At 49.9% G+C, this 21,999-nt stretch overlaps 1 protein-coding gene across 1 annotated transcript in view; it reads left to right on the forward strand.

Annotated features, from left to right (window-relative positions):
- The window catches only part of Sdk1 (sidekick cell adhesion molecule 1), an 898,365-nt gene that overhangs the window by 685,009 nt on the left and 191,357 nt on the right, over positions 1–21,999 (forward strand). Inside the window, exon 14 of the mRNA XM_060368045.1 lies at positions 2,624–2,760. Within this exon, the coding sequence (XP_060224028.1) occupies positions 2,624–2,760 (137 nt within the window). The remainder of the gene's footprint in view (positions 1–2,623; positions 2,761–21,999) is intronic.

The raw sequence follows: 21,999 nt of genomic DNA on the forward strand, positions 1-21,999 counted from the left end.
ACATTCTATTTTTTTGTGCTAATACACAACATAGTTATATCTCCATCAGAAATGGTCATCTGCTATTCACTACATGGGTGAGAAAGCTACGCTTCTTACACGGCTGAGTACAAACAACTTCATCAATACTGAAATAGAACAGGTACATTTCTTTCAGGGCCATGCTAGGATAGAAAGTGCTCTAACATGAGTTATAGCCCTCAGCCCATACATACATTTTCAAATTAAAAGTGTCAGGCAAAGGGCTGGGAAAAGGGCTCCGTTGGTAGTGTTTGCTGTGCAAGCATGAGGACCCAAGTTTGGAGATTTTCGAGACCAGGTTTCTCTGTGTAGCCCTGGCTGTCCAGGAACTCACCCTGTAGACCAAGCTGGCCTCAAACTCAGATATCTTCTTGCTGCTGCCTCCCAAATGCTGGAATTAAAAGTGTGTGCCACCAGCACCTAGCAAAGAATCTATTTTCAATAAAAAGATAAAATTTTAATTAAGAAAAAACCTTGACTATAGCAGTGTACACTTGTAACCTCAACACTGGAGAGATGGAGACAGGAAGACCACTGGGACTTGCTGACCAGCCTCTCCAGCCAAATCCGTGAGCCCGGGGTTCAGGAGAGACCCGGACTCAGACAATAACATGGAGAGTGATTGAACATGACACAGAACTTCCAGCTGTGGCTCCACATGAAAGTGCACACAGGTGCACACACATGTACCTGAATACATATGAGCACACATGTACATGAGCACAGGCACAATCAAGTACAGAGTGGGGCATGGTAGTGTGTGCCTGAGGTCAATCACTTTTGGATCATATGTTGGAGAGTCGTAGCAAATTCAAGGACAGCATAGGCAACAGAGTAAGTTCCAAGCTAGCCAGGGATAGCTAGACCCAGCCAATAAATGAAAGGATATATAGACAGACAGACAGACAGATGATAGGTAGGTTAATAGATGGATGAATGGATAGATAGGTAGATAGATAGATAGATAGATAGATAGATAGAGCCCTCAAGTTTCCAAAAAAGCAAGTATAATGTTGGCATTTGTTCTGACCCTATGATTCTCTGGAACTGATGTCCAAGAGAGATCCAGAACAATTAGTGGATGACACAGGTCATGCCTGGCACCCCTCCCCTGTGATACCTGCTGTGTTCTGGGAATGCCACCGTGCAGACACAGCATGGGGCGGGCCCAGATCCCAAGCCCCAGAGCTGTAAGGCTGAACTACCTTGCACAGCTTGGGATGTCCAGGTGGAGACTTTGTTCTGTCACCAGTAAATCCCAGCAAAAACTTGTGTTTTCAATAGTGGGTTCTTTTTGAAACCTCGGTGACAGAACTACACTTCCATTTTGCTGCCTTGTCCGTGCGGTATTTACCATTTCCATAGGCGTTTAGTTGATTTTCTCACCCTTTTCACTCTTAAGCGCTTCCCCTACACCTCTGTTATCCTCTCATGCTGTCAATCAACGAGGCGGTCCACATTGCCTAAGAAGGCATGAGGGCATGTCTCCTCCATACTCCACACAGGAAACCCACATAATGGATGTCTCCTCACCATCAGGTGTTCTTCTTTATAGGCCTTGCTGGGCTTACATGAACAGCCTCTAGCCACATAGACAAATCATTGACCACATTACAGCTCATAAATGATACAACATCCTGGCCAGGGGTGTGGCTCAGCTGTTAAAGAACTCTCCACACGAGCGTGAGGACAAGAGTTCGACCTCAAGCACCTACTTAAAAGACTGGGTGCAATGGTGCACATCTGTAATCCCTGCTCTGGGGGACAGAGGCAGGAGGATCCCTAGAGTTCACTAGCCAGCTAGCTTAGCTGAATTGGGAAGGTGCAGCCAGGTTCAGTGAGAGACCCCACCTCAAAATATAAAATGTAGAGCAATTGAAGACATTTTTTCCTTTCCATGACTGTGATAAAATACCTTGACAAAAGTCAACTTGAGGTAGAAGGATTTCTTTTAGCTCAGAGTTCCAGGCTATGGTCCCTTACTGTGGAGGAGCTGAGGTGGCAGGAATTTGAAGCAGCTTGTTGCATCACATCCACAGTCAGCAGAGATAAATGGATGCTATGCTTAGTGCTCAGCTACCCTCTTCTACTCTTACACAGTCCAGGTCCAAAACCCAGGGAATGCTGTCGCCCACAGTGGGCTTGGTCTGCCCACATCAATCAAGACAATCAAGGCAGTCCCCCAAACCCCCGTCCATAGGCTAATCCCTCGCTTAGACTTTCCTCTCAGGGATTCTAAGCTATATCAAGTTAATAGTTAAGACTATCATAATACTTGGCCCAATTTCTAGTCTATGCATGCATGCACACACATGTACACACATGCACACAAAAAGACAAGACAAAATATAATGTAATGAAAGTTCATGTGCACATGGCCCCTCTGAAGCTTCCTGTGTTATGATTGGGGTATCAGAGATCACATCAAATTATGCTCAACTCACACCAGCAGAGGTGGATTGTTTGTCCTTTGGGGACCTGAGGGAGAGCAGTTGGTTCTCATTCCAGAGCAGTAGGCACCATCTCTCTCCAGCTTCAGCACCAGAAGACCCGGCAGTCTGGCTTCACTTTTCCCTTGTTCTTTTTCCTCCCCTGCCTCCAGTGAGCTGCCTCACCCGCCTCAAAACCTCCTGGCCAGCTTGAGTCCTGCGCGCAGCCACTCGGTGACACTGTCCTGGGTCCGGCCCTTTGACGGGAACAGCCCGGTCCTTCACTTCATTGTGCAAGTGTCTGAAAACAGTAAGTAGCGAAGCAAACTGTTGGCCCCAAACCGGGTGTGGGGGGGGGGGCTTGGAGGCCAGAGGAGGACATTGGGTGTTCTGCTCTAGCACTCTCGGCCTTACTCCCTTGAGACAGGGTCTCTTACTGAACTTGGAGCTAGGTTGGTGACCAGCAAGCCCCAGCGATCCTCCTGCCACTGCCTGCCACAGCACTGGGGTTTCGGACCTGGATTTCTTACGTGAGTGCCAGAGATCTGAACTCGGCTCCTCATGCTTGCACAGCAAATGTTCTTATGAACAGAGCCATCTCCCCAGCTCCAGACATCAGACTTCACGTGCTTTTAATGCCGTGTCCTTCCCACTGACCCCCAGCAACAGTTACTCGCCTGTGCTTTACAGGTAGCAAAGCAGAAGCAGGCGGGTATGTTAGGAGAGGAAAAGCGATGTGGCTGGGGAGAGGAGGCATCCTTGACGCCTTAACAGGACTTGAGACCTGTCCAACAGGAGAGCTGACTGCCTCAGAGGTCCAAGCAGACAGTGTCCTCCCCGGGGCATATGGTGCCTTCTGGAGCTGGCCTCACAGTGGGCAGTAGTGGTCTTTTGCATCTGGGGAGGGTTTTGTAACTGGAGTTCGGGGCTGCCTGCTACCTGTCTGTGGAAGCCGGTGGGCAGAGACAGGGACTGAACCTTTAGAACTGCGGCTTGTTCAGGGAGCCAGACACCTGAGAGGACAGCCGGGTTAGTGCCTCGAAGACCAACCTACATCTCCTCTCCAGTGATAGGCTCTGTGGGGGAGGGGCAGGACAGTCATCTCAGAGCTCTCTCTCCCCTCAGAGGTCCTCAGGTTTCAGAGACTTGCGGTGTCTGTGCTCCTCCTTCCAGCCCTGGCCTGGTCCTTCCCTCTGCATGTCAGACACACACGTGGAGCCTGAGGCCTAGTTCATGCCTGCTGCTGTCAACCTTGTACTCCTCCAGAGCTGCTGGGCTGGGAGGGGTTAACTCAGAACATGCCAACTATTAACAGCGTGTGTGCGCTGGGCTGGGGGTAACACGGGAGTGCCGATTCCTTACTGTGACACGGAGCGCGGGGTGTCTCTACAATGCAGAATATGAAGGTCTCCAGCATTTTTCCCTCTGCTGTAGAGGTGGTGCCAGTAGGGAGTAGCCCTGTGGCTTCCTCCTCCATGCAAGCCACTTCCTTAAGCAACCCTGGTTTCCTGCCAGCCAGCCAGTCCTTCCTCCCTCCTCCACTACCTCCGTGCCCTCGCCTGCTTGCTCCTCCCACAGCCCTGTACCATGTTGGCAGGGATGGTACCGTCAGCAGTGACAGGGGCAGAGGGACAGCTACATACTGTCACCCTCAGCAGCCTGAGGAGTTGCCTTTAATCTTTTAGGGACCTCAACTCAAAGCCGGATCGCTGACTTCATCGCAGAAAAGATTCAGGGTGAGCCAGTGAGAAGCAGAGTCTGCATTTATTAAAAGACATTTTTAATATAAATTTTAAGCAGGAGGATTAGCAGGAAGTGGGGTGCTTGGGAAGAAAGATGGGTGTGGGCTTCTCAAAGAATTGTCTCTCCTACCTTTATAATACTTAGGCAAGGCCATCTTGCTGTGTTTGATGCTGTTACCCTCAAAGTGTGAGCAGGGAACCTAAATCAGCTCACGGGGGGGGGGATCTGAGGGCACCCAGCAGGACTGCAGTTGATAAAGTGGACCTGTGTCTGGGAGGGTGCAGGACAATTGGGGATCCACACTGTAAAAAGTCAACAGTCTTGTCTAAGATTCCCAGAGAGGAACGAGGCCCCACCGATGGGCACGCACATTCAGGCCCCAAGCTTGATTCGTGGGGGTGTTAACCTTCTTCTTTGAGATGCCTTCGTAGGAAAAAGCATCGTCTCTGTGTTGACCACCTTCACAGCAGAAGCTGTTGCCTGAGTTCTTGACACTCAGCTGGCCATGGCTTCAACCGGACTTCAGAAAGAGCAGATCCTTTCCTTCCCTTGCTCTCCTCCTTTTCTTTCCTTCTGTTCTTCCTCAGAGTGCAGTCCAGAGGCTTCACCTCCCTCCCTGATTGTGGCATACTTGCTTTTACTGGCATCTCGCCATCATTTTAGCCCTAACCTTGTTCCTTTTCCCCACTATCTCCATGTCCCTCACCTGTAGCCCAGTTTCTGTGTCACTCGGGCCACAGTCCTCACACCCTCCACAACACCCACCTGAGCAGCAGCAGTCCTGGCCTTCAGACCCCGAGGTTTCTCTCACACTCTCGTCCCTTCTCTCAGGAGCCCATGAAGGACACCTCACTGCCTTCCCAGGCCCTGCTTCCATTTTTGCTTTTGTAGCCATTCTCTCCACAAATACCAGTGCTGGTTCCCTCCAAGCAGCAGTGGGACTGGTCTCTCTCTGTGACCCCACAGGGCTCCCACAGCATCCAGGATGAAGCCCAAACTCTCCAGGCCCATGTAACCTCTGCTTGTGCAGGCCACCTCACCCTGCCGGGCATGCGTCAACCGCACAGGCTCCGTGTTGCCCCTCAGCCCCTGTCGGATGGGCCATGGACCAGCTCCGTGTTTTATCCTTCACTGGGAACACTTACGGGGGTACAGTGTTGTCCCCTCCAAGGGGCTCACTAGCATCAACTCAATGTAACTTTTAAAGTGTAAGCTAGAGTAGAGTCTTCCTTAACATTTTTTTTTTTAATCAGAAATGGGTTCTAGGTAAGAACTCCCACTGACCACACTCCCAGCCAATGTTCTACTGATGACCACATTCCAGCCCCTCAATGGGGTCTTATGTGGAGGCGCTCTACCTCCAAACCATGCCTCTCCACTATAGGAGTCTAAGCCTATGCTCTGCCACAGAGCAATCGTTTACATCCACTCTCTGATAGTAAGTCCATGCCTCAGCCACAACAGCAGGCTTGGACATAGCTCAGCAGGAGGTGCTGGAGTCAGGCCTTTCTTCATCCTTGACCTCTGACCTAGCTTCCTTCCATAGAGAAGGCAATACTGGGACCAGGCTGCATGATAACAGTGTTTTTGTTTAACCCCCAGTCAGAGAGGGAAGAGGTGGCGTTATTTATTAAAATAGCCTTTCAGAAGACAAGGCTTTCCCAACGATGTCATGGCTGCATGGCCTTTGACGATAATGTGTGTGGAAAGAATGTGACAGGAGCAGAGCTCTTGCCATCAGAAGCTGACAGATATCCGCTGTAAAGACAGCTCCCGCAGGCATCCATCTCCTGGAGACAAAGGGCCGTGTTCTGCTCTCCTTTTTGTTCCTGTCCCTAGAGTTTAGTAACTATTCTGCAAAAAAAACCCAAGATAGCACAGATCTGTGGCAGAGCCACCAGGATGGACTATGGCTTGACACTGTCCTTGGGGAGAGATGCGAACAAAAGCACACTCACCCAAATAGGGAACCAGCAACAGACCATGGTAACGATACCTCCAGGTACAGCTTGTTGAGCCAGTGGGTGGTTCGGGGTCACCCTCAGGAATGTGGCTGAGGGGATACTCACAGGAGCAAAGACCACTCAGCAGCAGCTGCATCATCAAAACTCACCCTAGCAGGAGTGACAGGCGATGACTCAAGAAAGCTGGAACCCTGGTGTCCTCTGCACGACTTCCAGGCAGTTTGGTGGACCAGAGTCTCCTCTCCTAAGCCATCTTCAGCGCCTGTGTCACATTAGGGAAGTGGGGGCCATGTGCGTCTATAAGTTTCAGGAACTTCCTGAGACTTTCCAGTTGTTTACTTCCTCAGTCCCAAGGAGCCTCCCTCCAGCATGAAATGTTTCAGTTCAGAGGAGAGTGCTATACATGACATTCTGGGTAGTCTTCCATCAGGGAAGTGTTCAACCTTCCTCTGACACCACAACAGGCACTGATTCAAAATGCCCAACCGACAGCAAGACTTATTCTTCCAGTCAGGCATACTGCCTAAATCAGAAGCAAGCATTTGACGTGGCCATCCATCCGTCCACATTGATTGACATCTGCTCTTTACCAGGCAGCCTGGTGTGTGACCAGCCTCCACTTCAGACAATAAGGAAGTGGCCAGACACATCAGTGCTCAAGGTGCAATCAGGAAAGAACCTGACGTGCAATCCTGAAGAGCTGAGTTTGGCCTCCAGAACTTACAATGGTGATCTGAGAGTGATGGCAGGCACACTTTGGTAATCCCGGTGCCAGAGAGGTGGGGACCGGTATTCCCAGGTGCTCATTGATCAATAGGGGAGCTAAATCAGGAAGTCAAGGTCCCCGTGAGAAACCTTGTCTGGAAAATCAAATGTGAGCAACTGAGAAGTGGTGCTGGATATTGACCTCTGGCCTCCACGTGCACGTGTGTGTGTGTGTGTGTGTGTGTGTGTGTGTGTGTGTGTGTACACATAGAGACACTATGGTCCATATGTCACTACTTTCTGGTTCTTGTGTGTTGTGGTTCTGGGGTTAAACCCAGTATCCTGCACATACTGGAAAGGCTCTCTATCAAGAGCCACCCTGCCAGCCCCTATCTGTCCTTCCCCTCGACCAATGGTCACCAAGAGCACACAGTAGATAGTTTTGCAGATGTTTTAAGATGTTTCCATTTGCTAAGAAGGTGTCAGAGAATGGCACTGACTGGTCCCTCATCACCCCATTGACCCTCTCATCTGGACCAGCTCGAGTCTGCCCTCAGCCTGCCAAGTGTTGAGAGGGTAGGACAGTTGCTGCATGCCTGTCCCTGACTTCGGCTGTGCAGGATAGATCTCTGGCCTCCATAGAAGCGGCATGTGTTGCTGCCAGTTGGTTGGTCATATGCCTTCCTATCGCAGCGAATCAATGGCTCGCCTCCATCATCTGGACCTGTGATGAGCTTTTTATTTTTATTAGGAATGAGCGTCGTTAAGAAGCAGCTGAACATGCAGGCTAATTACAGCCAGAGAGAACTGCTTAGCAGCAGGCACACTGAAACGGAGATTGTATTTGGCCCGCGCTCAGCACTGAGAAGTGGACAGTGCTAAATAACCCCAGCCACGCAGCACGCCAGCTACCCGGGAGAGTGGCTGCTGCCAGCCCCGCCTAGCAGGCTGACAGGGTTGCTGTTCTCCTGAATGCCCTCAATCCTGCAGGATCCGGGAAGATGAGACCCAGTGGCTCAGGCAGGGGCCTCCTTACCTCCTGCTTTCACCACACTCCTGCCACCACAGAAGGGCTTTCTCAGAGGTTTATAGACCACATGCAAGAGCATGGTCCCCTGCGCTTGACTAAAGTCAAAACTCTGTGTGGAGAATGCCTTGTGCCTGTAGGTTTACTAGGTCCTTCGCGCCGTGAAGCTTGAGGGTTCTCTTGTCGCAGGTGCCTCTTGGTGACCTGGAGGCAGAGATGGGGGTAGCATTGTCATAAGGCTAGTTCAGGGTGCCCAACCTGGTGAGCTGAGGTAGGCAGGGGATTGGTTCCAGTACCAGGGCTGGGACCAAGCAAGAAGGCTTCTCTATAGAGCTGAATACCCTGGACCTTTGGGTAGCATGAGAAATTGGTTTCAAAATGAAAAGCATTTTTTTTCACACCCTAAAATCTGTACTGACTGTGGCCAAGAATGATGTATCTATAGGTCAGGGTTATTAAGGGGAGCTGTCAGGGGGAAAGCTTGAAAAGCTCTGATGTGGGCCAAAGCCACAAATGAATGTGGGTCTCACCAGTACCTCTTCGGGCTGTCCTAGCTTCATGGAGACTACCCCTTGGGCCATCTCACAACTCTGTAAATTCTAGAAATTGCTCCGATTCAAATGATTCTTGTCTGTAAAACATGCAAATGGATGCAAATAGAGTATTTGCTACAGGAGGCAAGACTGTTCCTGGCTGTAGCTCAGTAGATACTGATCAGTCTCGCACCTGCTTGTCAATTCATTCTGGCATTATTGATGTACGTGTGCTCTGTGTTTCTCTCTCGGCACAGTTGGAACATCTTATTGGAATCAGTGAGCTAATTAAAACTGTTCATGCAGGGCAATGGGTGAGCTCAGGTTCGGGGAGAGACCCTGCCTCAAAAGCAAGGTGGGGTGCAACTGAGGAGAAGCCCAGCATTGCCTCTGTGGCCTAACACACACACACACACACACACACACACACACACACACACATGCAGCAGGCACATGCTCAATGTTCATTCTTTATTCTGTGTTTGTAAAAGAGCAAGGATGCTCTTTTTTATAAATGTATTACTGAACTTAAATGAAAATTTGTGCTGTATTAAAAATGCACATTCTCAACATAACACAAGTTTCCATAGAAACCCTGATATTTAAGAGTGGTGATTCTAGTTCTGAAACTGAGTCCTGGCCTGTTTCTACATGCTGGACCAAGACATTTCTGTGCTCAACTAGGGTTGCAATAGTCTTTTACAGTTAGTAAGAAAAACCAAGTCAGTTCTTCATCATATTTTTTAAGCTTAGCACCTAATGCTACATGTGTCATAATAAGATATCCATTATTTACACACATATTTATGTTTTTTTAAAAACCTAAACACCTTCTGATACTTGATTTTTGTTTTTAATAAATGTGTTTACAGCTGTGATTTCTGTATTTCTGAAATTTAAATTTAGTTATAAGATGAAACATGTTTGTACTTTTATTACAAATTTATATATGCTCATAGCCAGGTGTGGTAGTCCACACCTGTAACTCCCACACTGGGAGAGTTAAGGTGTGAGGATTGTGAATTTGAGGCCAGCCTGGTCTACATAGTGATACCCTGTCCCAAAATAATAATAATAATAATAATATAATTAATATAATAATAACAACAAATGGCCAGTACAGTCTTCATCCCAGGCCTGGCTTCCCCCTCTCTACACCCTCCAACACTGTCATTCAGTGTCTCTCTGTCTCTAGGCCTCCCTCCCTTCTGGCCCTGTCTCCCTAGAGGAAAGGACTCCAGTACTCCTCTCCCCAACCCTCCCTAGCGCGCCTCTTCTCCCGGGAGCCCGCCCCGCCATCCCCTTGCCATCCTCAGCACCCTTCCTGATCATTCCTTCCATTCTGGAGTCATCCTGAACGTGGCTCCTGAGGCCCCCCTTCTGCCTCTTTCTTCACTCATGCATGGGGCAGGGCATGTGCATGCAGATGTGTGGAGATCAGAGGACAACCCCGGTGCCATCCCTTGGGTGCCATCCACTTTGTTCTGAACACAGGATTCTCGGTGTCATGGAAGCCACCAAGCAGACAGGGATGGCTGGCCGGTGCACTCCAGAGGTCCACCTGTCTTCATGTCCCCAGCACTGGGATAACAAGGACATACCGCAGGCCTGGCTTTTGACGTGGTTACGGGAATTGAACTGAGGTCCTCCTGCTTGTTTAACGAGAACACTGCAGGTCAAGCCATCCCTCCCTGCTTTGCTCTGACCTCTTATTTTCCCGTGTCTCTCCTTGCCGGGATTCACCTGCACACTGGCTGGTGCTTCCTGAAGACCCAGAACTCATTCAGCTGCTTACCCAATGACCTGCAAGTCTCCACCATCCACCTTTCCCATGCCCAGTCTCCAGTGTGTCTAGCTGAAACCTCCCTGACCCCCAGTCTGGAGGCCAAGGCTCTACTGGGAGGCTACACCTGCATGTCCTCTAGGCTCTGTCGAGTCCGCCTGTCCATAGTGGCACTTGTCACCTTTGCCCCTCTGAGCCAGAGATGGAAAGCTATTCTGAACTCCTGCCACATCCCCTTTCCCCCACAGCCCACTTCCCTTCTCCATCTCCACCACTACTAACAGAGAATGGCTGCTGATTGCCCAATGTGTGTAGCCCCCTCAAGGCCATTCCTCAGTGAGCCACTAGGGGCGCCGCTGGAGAGTAATGCCTAATGGGAGCTTGGCTTGATGGAGTTCAAGGGATAGGAAGTGTTGTTTTCATTCCTGCCTCTAGGGGAGCGCTGTTATTGCCGCTGACCATGCACTTGGCCTAGCCAAGAGAATTTCTCCCCTGGAAACCCCTTTAAGGGGGCTGTAAGGGCTCCAGGGAGCTCTGTGCAGCAGGGCCGGGAGCCCCCTTCATAAGCGAAAGTTCCCAAAGGTTGCATTGCTTCCAGCGGCTGGCCTGGCTGCTCACCATCTCGCTGTCCCAAGTCCGTCCTCTAGAACTCAGCACGTGAAGAATAGATTGTGGGCTGATTAGCATGGGCGACAGCACCATTCATCATCGGGCCACCGCCTGCCTCTCCAGGTCTGTCCTCGGCCGCTGAGCGGTTTGCCTTGCTGTGCTTCGGCAGCAAGCATTGCGTGTGCTTCTCTGAGCATGTCTGGGAACTGCATCTTCCCCCAACTCCCTTCCTCCGTTCCGCGGCCTACTCCTGCTTTCTCAGTTCCCGTCAGCTGTTGTCCTGGCGTCAGAGCACTTCCTGTCTCCCCAGTCTGTCCTTCCACCAAGATGGACTAGGCTGTGCCATCCCGGTCTCCTCCTCTAGGGGGCGCAGCCACAGGCCGCTTCTGGCGTGGGAAACAGGCGCGCGCCTCCGTTTGCTGTCCGTGGTGCTGAACCACCCGCCAGGCGATGGTGGTCCTTAGAGTAACAGCAAAGGCGGGAAGCAGGGACAGCAGAAAGCAATCCTTGTTTTACTAATCCCGTCCCGCAGGTTTGCGAAGACATGCGCCCATGTTTCCAGCAGAGTTGTGGTTACAAGACCCATGTCTTCTTAAAGCTGGACCTTTTCTCATCCCCAGCACAGCTGGACACACTTTTCCAAGTTGCTTGGGCTTTTTGAAGTTTCTCTACTGTGAGCTGTCAGTTTTCTTTCCCCCGTTTTTCTAACTAGGATTTGAAATTTCCTTTTTTCTATCATTTATGACAGGTGTCTTTGTATTTTTTTGTTTGTTTGTTTGTTTTCAATTTTCTTTTTATACTTAATTTTTGTAGTTTATTTATTTATGTTTTAGTCAGTGTTTCATGTACCCCACCCGTTCTCAAATTTGCTGTGTAGGAGAGGGTGACTTTGGAATTCTAATCCTCCCTCCTCCACTTCCCAGATGCAGACATGTGCCAATATGCCCGCTTTATGAAGTATTGTGGGTCGAATCTAGGGCTCAGTGCCTGGGCCCCCAACTGAGCTATGTGCAACCCAGCGCCAAGGCTTATTTTTGACAAAGAAGTGTTTGGTTCTTATGTAGTTTAGTCTGCTGATATTTCTTTTATATTTTCTTCCAATTGATTTGGATTTGGATATTTTAGCATTATCAGACCTAAAATAAATATCATAGATTTGCGCCTTTATTTTAAAGGACTAATTTTTCACATTATTTAACTTTTTGATTCCGCTGGAATATAGGCACACCATGTAGAAGAACATACAACTTCTGTTTTTCATTTTACCCGCATGGTTTACTGAGCAGTCCACTTATTTTATAATGTTAATTTTCACATGGTAAAGGTGCTTCCCCCCCCTCAAAAAAAGGCCTGATGACACACCCCTGATCTCAGCACTCTAAAGGTGAGGGCCAGCCTGTTTACATAGCAAGATCCGGGACAGCCAGGGCTGCAGAGTGAGACCCTGTCTCAAGTTTGGGATTTTTGGGGCGCCTAGTAAGTCATCACCAGGTTTTTTGTTTGTTTGTTGTTTTGTTTTTGTTTTTGTTTTTTTGGCTTTGTTTCAATGTTTTGTTTTGTTTTTTTCCGTCTAATTTTTGTAACATTTTAGTGGTTTTTAGCTCTAAATGTGTTTCAGCAACTGATATAATGACTCCCCTCATTCTCCCATAATTTACTATGTCTCAAAAAAATAAAAAAAAAAATAAAAAAAGCAGCTCCATTGAGGTACACTTTCACTCTGACAGGGCTTCATAATGTAGTCAGTGGTGTCCTCAGGCTTGCTATGACCCTCCTGCCTCCACTTCCCAAGTGCTAGGATTACAGATGTGTGTGACTGTGTCTGATTCCCACTGAGTTTTTAAGCGAGGAGTTAAAGCTGTGGTGGGCTCTGTGAGGAATGACCTCTTGGTGGCTCCGTCTGTCCCTCTGGAGGGCCTGCGTTTATGCATTTACTTTCCGTCTTGCTTTCCAAACCCTTCAGGTTGGTAGCCAGGAGCAGTCTGCTCTTCCCATTAAGGTTGTCCCTTGGCAACGGTTCTCAACCATTCCATCCTTCCACAGGGGTCGCCTATCAGATATTTACATTACGATTCACAACAGCAAAATTACAGTTATGAAGTAGCAACAAAAATAATTTTATGGCTTGGGGTCCCCACAACATGAGGGAGTGTGTTAAAGGGTCTCGGCATTAGGAAGGTTGAGAGCTGCTGTCCTAAAGTGTCCACTCATTGCTGTGGAAGCAGCCACCCACCACCTTGTCTTTGTTGGAAGACTGGAAGCCTATTGTCATCCAGTCACTGGCTTCTCCATTCCCCATTTCCTATTCTCTTATTATTCTAATGATTTTTCTGTTGATCCTCTTAGTTTTCAAAGTAAACAATCACAGCTTCTCCAAATAATAGAATTCATTGTCTCCTCTTTGTTTTCCCTATCTTGCTGGGCTATCAGAATACTTTTAAATGATAATAAGCCCAGTAGAATCTCCTGTTGTTTTTTTTTCCCCTGATCTCACTAGAATATCTTCTAGGATTTCAGTGCTTTGTACAATCCTGGGGTGGGGAGGGGTTTGTTATATATTGAGTCATAATTTGCATAGAACAAAACACAGAGATCTAAGTGAGCTCTGACTAATACATCTATCCCTGTAGTCTGTGCTTTGAACAAGATGTGAATCATTTCAATCTTCTACAACATTCCCTGGCTCCCTGTCCAGTCACTCTGACCCCTTCAGAGGCAAGCACCTTCTAATTCTCACCTCCACAAATGAGTTTTGCCTGATTGTGAACCTCACAAAGGTAAATAAGTCGTGGATTGGAAAGGTCGATATTTCACAGTATAGCCCCCCTCTTTCTCTCCCAGTCTTCATTTTTAGGATTTTAAAATTTATAGAGAAGGTTTTCTTATTTCTAAGCACCTGTCAGCGTTCTTTAAGGGCAGCCATGTGAGAAACTAGAATCATCCATCTCTTTAATTCTCCCCCAACTGCCTTCAGTGTGGAGCCTAGCAGAGCAACCTCAGGTGGACTGAAAATGATGCGGCCTCTTCCGTCCATTGTTATTAGCTGTGTCAAGACACCTGGACAGAGCCCCGGTCCATCTGGGAGACAGAGACACTCGGGAAATCAAATCACAAACCCAGGGACACCGGACGTAGCCTAAGCCAGCACCCGAATAGTTGCCAAGGAAGTGTCTCCGAGAGTCAGGACCCTCGAAGGAGGGGCTGTCACTCCACAGGAGAGGCCAGAAAGGCCCTCTTGGAAATGAACCGCATGTGGAAATTTGCAAGGCCTGGATATGTATGCCGCCTTCATAGGTGCACCAGGATGTAGAAACCTGGATGCAAGAAGTATTGTGGAGCCCCTGACATGCCCAGCATACGTATTTATAAGAGCAGAAGGTTCTTCAGGCCAGGAGAAGCCAAAGGCAAGGATTAAATGGACTACTTTTTTTAAAAAAAAGACATTTTCTATATAGCAATATATATTTTAAGTCCAGTGTAACACATATTGATTGCCGCTAGAGAAATGTTAGCAGACATACAAAAAAGACGGCTTATCTGCCTCCACCACAACCAACTGTTGCTGGCAGCCCCATGACTTCCCTTCCACATGGAAAGGAGAGACCCATGGGGAGTGCCGAGGGAGCCCAGAATGCCAGGCACAACCCACACAGAGATGGGAAACAAGCTTTTAAGCAGCAGAACTTGGCAGGAGCATAGAGAAAAGAGTGTGAGGCTCCGGGATGGATCTGGGGAGGGTGGTGTGGACAGTCACCTGTCCCTCAGTTGCTGACACACTTCCCCAGGAGAGGGAACCAGGAATGGCCTGGTCCTCGGGAAGCAGGAGGCTTCTGAGGAGCATAGATCTGGGCAGAGCACCAGTGCTGGCCTTGAGCAACAGCTGCGTGTGAGTCTGTCCTGGGGTTCTGGTAATGACGGCAAGGGTAGAATATTCTACAGTGGCCTTTCTATCTATCTATCTATCTGTCTGTCTGTCTGTCTAGCCTCCGTCTCCCCTGCCCTCCAAAGGCTGAGGATGACCTTGAACTCCTGATCCTCCTGCCTCCACCTTTTCAATGTTGGGTTGACAGGCCTACTCCAAGTTTATGCAGTGCAAGGGTTGGAACCCAGGACTCTGCATTTGACAGGCAATCACTCCACCAACTGTACTACACCCCAGCCTACCTTTGTGTGTGCATGTGTGTGCGCATGCGTGTGGGGTGTGGAGGATAGAGGTCGGCACCAGGAATCTTCCTCTATTGCTCTCCACTTGAGTTTGGAAGCTGGGTCTTACTGAACTCAGAGCCCTGTGGTCCACCTGTCTCAGGGTACAGATAGACACCACTGTGCCCGGGTTCACAAGGCTGCTGAGATTTGAACACAGGTCCTCACGCTTCTACAGCAAGGACTTTTCCCACTGAGCCATCTCCCAGAGCCCTTCAACTCCCTGAAGTGGGGCTTGGTGTCAGCTTCTGGTCCAAGGCTGGCTTCCAGAACACTCTTTGAGCCTGCTGGCTGGCATCACTGGAAAGCCAGGGCTCTTCTAACACAAAGAGACCCTGAGACACGGGTTTGCTCTTTCTCTTAACGCATAGGTGTCTCTTCATGCACAGAGCCCGCTGCCTCACGCACTGCACCCCGTGAGCTCATTTGCGCTGCCCTGTCACCGCACAGTGTGTTAAACATCTTCCCGCACGTTTGCTATTATGTCCTTAAAAGCCGATGGGCTCTGTGCTGTTTTGCTCGCCTGTACGCAGAGGCTTTGTTCTCGTGCTTCAGAGCGTTCCGGTGCTGTCTTTGAAACTCCCTCACAGCCTTTGTTGCTGTTAGGAAGGGCTTCCCAGGTAGCTCACTGTGGGATTTTGCATATGGAGCCTTAAACCAATAGCTCCCCTTTTAAATCACGGCCCAGGAGAAAGCACCTGTCACAAGTATTGATGGCCGTTGCAGGGACTCAGAGGTGGACTAGCATGCGCTGGCTTTCTGCCCTTGTGGGGAAGAGAGTGACCACGTACCTGCCTGCTGGGAAGCTCTAAGCACCATGACCCTCTACTCGCTTTTGTTGGCTTATGTGTGTGCACATGTGTTTGTGTGAGCAGGTTCCGCTGTACTTGTGTGTAGAGGCCAAAGGTCATCCTTGCGTGTCTTTCCTCAGGCACCATCCATTATTTCATTTTACAAGCAGTCTAGAACAAAACTTTGTCCTGGAGTTCACAAAGTAGGCTGGACTCGTGGCCAGAAAGTCTCAGGGCTCCTCTGGTCGCCATTGTGTTACCTTGTTATGCAGGGTCAGGAATTGCACTCAGGTGTTCCTCCTTGCAAGGGAAACTCTGTGTACCAAGCTGTCCCCTCACCTCCTTGATAGACCTTCTCTGACAGAACAGCAGAATCCCTCGCTGCAGACGCTACTCAGTCCTTTGTAAGTGTCCTCTCGTGCTTCACTCCAGACCATCCGCTTGCCAGCAAATCCTCCATTTTAATTGTTTTTCTTTCACTAAGTGTGCTATGTTTTTCAGTAGGATTATCCTGCGCACCCCCACCCTGAGGCTCCCTATCTCTGACACTCCTGTTGGTGCGCTGTGTTGGCCGGGGCTGGGGAGCCCATGCTGGCTTCAGCTGCCATGTTTTCCCTCGGGATGTACAGTCATCATGCTCCTTGGGCTCATGTGGCAGGACAGTTTCTCAGAAGCCCCTCGTTTGTGATGACCTTGGTAGCTTTGAGGCGTGCTGACAGTTTTAAGAAGGCTGCTCAGTTGGAGTTTGCCTGATGCTTCTCTTGTGGCTAGCCCATGTGGGAGAATCGCCTTCTCCTCAGATCATGTCAAGGGCTGTCGCTGTCAGCTTGACTTACACCAGCATTGTTTGATAGACTCTGTGTGTGTGTGTGTGTGTGTGTGTGTGTGTGTGTGTGTGTGTGTATGTTCATGTGTGTGAGAACCTGTTCATGTATGTAGGGGCAAAAGGACATACAACTGTGAATATTGTTCTCAATCCCCACCCACCTTGTTTTTCTGAGACAAGGTCTCTCATGAAACCTAGAGCCCACCCATTGGCCTTGGCTGGCTGGCCATTGAACGCACGTAATTTCCTCTCTCATCTTCCCAGCACAGAGATTACAAATGCAAGCCACCATGCCCAGCTCTGAAAAACAAGCAAGCAAAGAGAGTGGGTTCTGGAGGCTGAACTCCAGTCCACATGCTTGCCAGGCAAGCCCTTTTCTGGCTGGGCATCTCCCGTCGATGGGCCTTTTGTGCTCTGGCAACCTTAGCTTAGCTGAGCCGGAGTCCGGCTCTCAGCTGCACCGGTCCTGAGCGTGCAACGTGCTCCCAAGGACTGCAGCATCTGTGTTCACAAAGCAACCCCACAAGGACAGCCCGGCACGAGGGGAGGGGTCTCCCCTGAGACACAGCTGGGGTCTTCGTGGGCACAGGAGAGTGGCTCAGCATCTTGGCCTCTCAGTCACTTTCTTAGTTGCTGCGGCTGGGCAACAAAGAGGCATGTGGGTTTGCTGAGGAGGGCTAGCGCTCTGTGAGGACTGCGGAGCCGCTGGCTTGGCTGCAGCCACCGCTCATGCCAGTGAGGCCGGATACCCCCAGCGGGTGAGGAGCTGTTAGCATTAACATGCTCTGCCGTTTCATGAGCTTCAGAGTGCAGACACTTGCATCCAGGCAGAGACATTAAACCTGGAAAATAATCAGTGTACTCTAATTATGCCACCAAACTCAGTATCATGGGGGACTGGATTGGTCTTCTGTTTGTGATGGGGCATGCACATGTTTGAGTGGAGGTGTGTGGGTGTGCATATGCCGGTGGAGGCCAAGGTCAAGGTCACGTGTCTTCTTCCATCCCTCTCCACCTTAGTGTTTGAGGCATGGTCTCTCTGCATCTGGGGCTCACTGATTCAGCTCGGCTTGCTGACCAGTGGGCTCTACCAACCCTCCTGTCTCTCCCCTCCCCCGTGATGGAGCTTCAATTTTTAGCTGTGCACTGCAGATCCAAACTCAATTCTTCATGCACAGCAAATGTTCTTGCCCTCTAACCATCAACCCAGCCCCACTGTTTCATCTTTTAATGTCTCCCAATCAACAGATCCCCTGCCATCCTCCCTGTCTTGCCCTACCAGGGGCCATGGTCTCTCTCCTGAGGGAGTTCAGTGCCTGGATTCGGGTCACAATGTTGCTGAATCCATCCCTGCATCTTCTTTTAGTCCCCGGAGGCTGGGTTTGCGTCACATCCCATCTATGCATTTGAGCATCTATTACTTGTGTGTGTGCAAGCTGGTGACTCTGTGCATGTGTGCACAGGTGTGGGGAAGCCTTCCCACTACAGGCACACATGGCCTAGTGCTTCACACCTGGTGACTCGGAGGTGGACCCACCGGCATGGATAGCGACCCCCCACACACACACACACAAAACAAGCCTGTGAGGCCGCAGCTCCACCTGTCCTGGAGAAGGTTCCCACAGCTGCATAAGATCTTCCAGGCTGCGCACCATTGTGCTAGCATCAGGAATTCACAGCCATCACGACCTTTCTGGCAATAAGAAAAAATTTCTCCTCCGAAAACGTTTTCCTTTCTTTGGTGACATTAATTGGGAAAATGGGAACGGTGTGGGTGTGTTGGATCCTGCAGCCTTTGAGAGCTGAGATGTAGTCAGTTGCCTGCCTAGCATTCCAGGCACTTGGGAGGTTGAGGCAGAAGAGTCAGATGTTAAAGTTCCTCTTTGGCTACTCTCTGAGTTCAAGGCCAGCTAACACACCTGTACACAAACATGCACTCATGTATATCACACACACCACACACACACTCAAGAAAGCAAGAAAGCAAGAACCAATGCGCACACACAAGCACCCAGGAACGGTGAAGACATCTGACATTGCTCTCCGGCCTAAACAGGCATGCTCATACACATGTACCCACCCCATGCACATGTAAAAGGCCCACAAAGACATCTCTGTACACCACACACACACAAAGAAAAATAAATAACAGCCGTCATCTGAGTTCACACACAGAACAGAGCCACTGAGATTCTCAGCCTGTCAGAGTGACGGCCCCCAGACCAGACACAGGAGGAGCACTTGAGGGGAGGACGGAGGGAACGGGGGCATGTGTGTCAGTCCTCGTCAGATGCAACCCAGGCTCTCCAGCCCCTTGGAGGAACCTCGGTAAGAGTCCTGTGAGGCCTCGATGTGGAGAGAATCTTTTTCCTGTTGGCATGTCCAGATGCGCCATGCTGTTTACGTGTCTCCAGCCCTCGGAAGTTCCCAGCTCCAGAGCTTGTGAACGAGCAGATCCTTTCCAAATTACTTTTTTTTTGAGGGGGGAGGGATAGAAATTAGGGTGCCTGTGAGATGGATTGGGCTTATTTTGGTCAGTTTTGCAGTTTAATTTCTCTACCTTCAAGATCTCTTGTTAGCTAGTAGAGATGAAAAAGAATAAATAAACAAAGAAAGAAATGATCAATAAGTGCAACTGGAGCACTGAACAGACCAGCATCATCAGATCAAACCAGGCGGCAGGTGCTGGGCCTCGGGATGTGGGCGCTTGGAGCTGTTCCTGCTCTGAAAGGAAACCATGGCCCAAAGCTGCGCTGGGCAGAGACCGGGAGGCACGATCCAGGGGCAGCAGTGTCTCTGGGTAGATTGGTGTTGCTGTAGCAGAATACCTGGGGCTGGGTATGTGTAAAGATGTCACAACACAGTAGAGAGGTGGAAAGGAAGGCAGGTACTGTGAGGCAGCCAAGGAGAGCTTCCAGAACGCTTAGAAACCAGTCCATTGTACAGCGGAGAAAGCTCGCTCCTGCAAGAAAGGCACTAATCCTTCTTTGTGTTTGCTTGATCGTTGTTTTGTTTTCATTTGTTTGTGTACTGAGGATTAAACTCGGGGTTCCACAAGTGTAAACGAGTCCCCAGCCCCACTCTTCCCACTCTTTCCACTTGAAGGCCCCCGTGCCTCCCCAAAGCCCTCCCTTCCAACAGCATGCCCTGGCATCCTAATCTCTTTCTTGTTGCTCTAAGAAATACCCCAACAAAAGCAACCCAAGGAAGAAATGGTTTGTTCTGGCTCACAGTTCAAGTGCCCAATCCATCATGGCAGGGAAGTCAAGATGACAGGAACTGGAAGCAGCTGGTCACATGTCATCCACAGTTGGGAAGCAGAGAATAGTGACTCCATGCTGCTGCTGCTCAGCCCTTTCTTCACTTATTCAGTCAAGGATCCCAACTAGGGGATGGTGCCACCTACAGTGGGCAGGTCTTGCCACCTCCGTGAATATAATCAAGATAATCCCCAATGCACACTCAGAGGCCGTCTCACAGATGATTCTAGGTTCTGCCAAGCTTACTATTAACAACTAGCTACCCAGCCTCAACATGGGGTTTGAGGGAGACACAGCAGATTGAAGCCCCAGCAGGCAACTTCCTGTCCTAAGCCTTCTCTGCCCTTCTCTGGCTCTGATCAAGTCTTAGTCAACCAACTGGCACCTTCTAGTGTTGTACCTCCCTGCAATGACGCTGGCTCGCTCAGGCTGTCTAAGCACAGAAGCTGCTTACTAGCAGACAGAAGTCCAGAGGAAGAGTAGGTTGGGATAAGCTGCCCGAGAGCCATGCCTCCAGGGCTCTCAAAGGAAGTAGGTGGCACGGTGCGTGATCCCTGTTATTTCCTGTTTGTTTGCTTGATGGCCACTTTCCTGAAAGATGTGAGGTGACATGTCCTTGTGGTTTGACGGTCTCTCGGTTGTACAGAAGTTCAAAGGAAACTGAACAGCTCCAAGCGGAAGAGGTCACAGCGAGTGTCAGTTTTTAGGTTCTTCCTATCTCACACCAGCTGTGTTGAGGATGAAGCTAATTGTGTAACTGTTAGCCTTGGCAACAGGAGGCCCAGATCCACAGTGTCAGGGGCAGTTCGCTGACCCTCTGCATTGTCGGGGGCTCTTGTGCTGGAATCTGCTGAGAAACTCTGGGCTATAGGACAGTGACAAAGGCTCAGAGGGCTAGGCTTTTCTACAGCTAATTAAGGGCTTACATTCTGTGGGGCTTCGTGTGTGCGGTCATGTGAGTGTGTGGTTCATGCATGTTAGGATGCCCATGCGCATGCATGAGGAGAGCACAGCACCAGGCGTCTTCTCCCTCTCTACCTCATTGCCTCAGGACAGGGTCTGTCATTGAGCTGAAGCTCGCCTTTTCGGTCAGGCTGGCCAGCAAGCTTTCAGGATCTGCCTGTCAGCGCCCCAGAGCTGGGGTTTCAGGAACACACAGCCATGCCCCTGGGTACCAGGGATTCAAACTCAAGTCTTCTTGTTGATAGAGCAAGTCCTCTGTCCCATCAAGCCCAACACTGTGCTTCTAAATGAAACAGAAAGCGATCTTTGTCAACAGCTAAATTACACAAATCACCAAAAATCAAAAGCCAGGAACAACTCGGCCCAGCCGGTGGTGAAAACTGTATTTCCAGAAAGCTATGCTCGGAAGCTGCTTTATGTACAACAATTTAAGACAAACAAAAAAATCCCGTCTTTGCAGCCCAACTGGCCCATGTTCCTTGCTCACTTTCTGTGTGGAGGAATCCAGCTAACAAATTCTGACTTGGGGAGAAGCATCTCTTTTGTTGCCTGTGGGGAGCCTAGATTCTATTTTGGAGCAAAGAGATCACTTTGCAGTGACCTGTAAGGAGCTGGAGTGGCAGGCACCTTTCCCATGAACCCCTATTGCATGCCGTGACCCCCAAGTTAGCCAGCCGCTTTCTGCGGACACCGCTGTGATTTTCACGATTTTCATGGGCGGTGTTCGCGGTGTGCTGCCCACAGCCTGAGAAGAGCCTGGCTCACTGGGAAGCGCACATCATCTCTCTCTGACCATCTTTAGTGTGGGCAAAAGGGAGGTTGCTAGTAGCACCGTCTCAGACGGACAAGGAGGGTAGCTGGGTCCCGGGAGAGCCTGCAGGCACCTGTGTGTTCAGCGTGGGAGCCCACAGCAGACGCTCAGGCTCACAGCCAAGTCACCCATGGCCGGGCTGAGAGGCGTGTTTAAACTCCCCGGAAAATCGTGCAATGGCCTCAGTCCTACCAGACCTTCCCAAGGCTTCCTTGCTGGCAACAGCTCATTTTGCTGACAGAGGCATCTTTCCACCCCGCAGAAAAGCGGCTTCCAAAAGACACACCGTGCTCGCTGTGGATCCTGCCATGTCTCTCTTCAGTCAGCACAG

This window comes from Meriones unguiculatus, chromosome 15 (assembly GCF_030254825.1).
Source record: "Meriones unguiculatus strain TT.TT164.6M chromosome 15, Bangor_MerUng_6.1, whole genome shotgun sequence".
In the NCBI taxonomy this organism is placed as follows: domain Eukaryota; kingdom Metazoa; phylum Chordata; class Mammalia; order Rodentia; family Muridae; genus Meriones; species Meriones unguiculatus.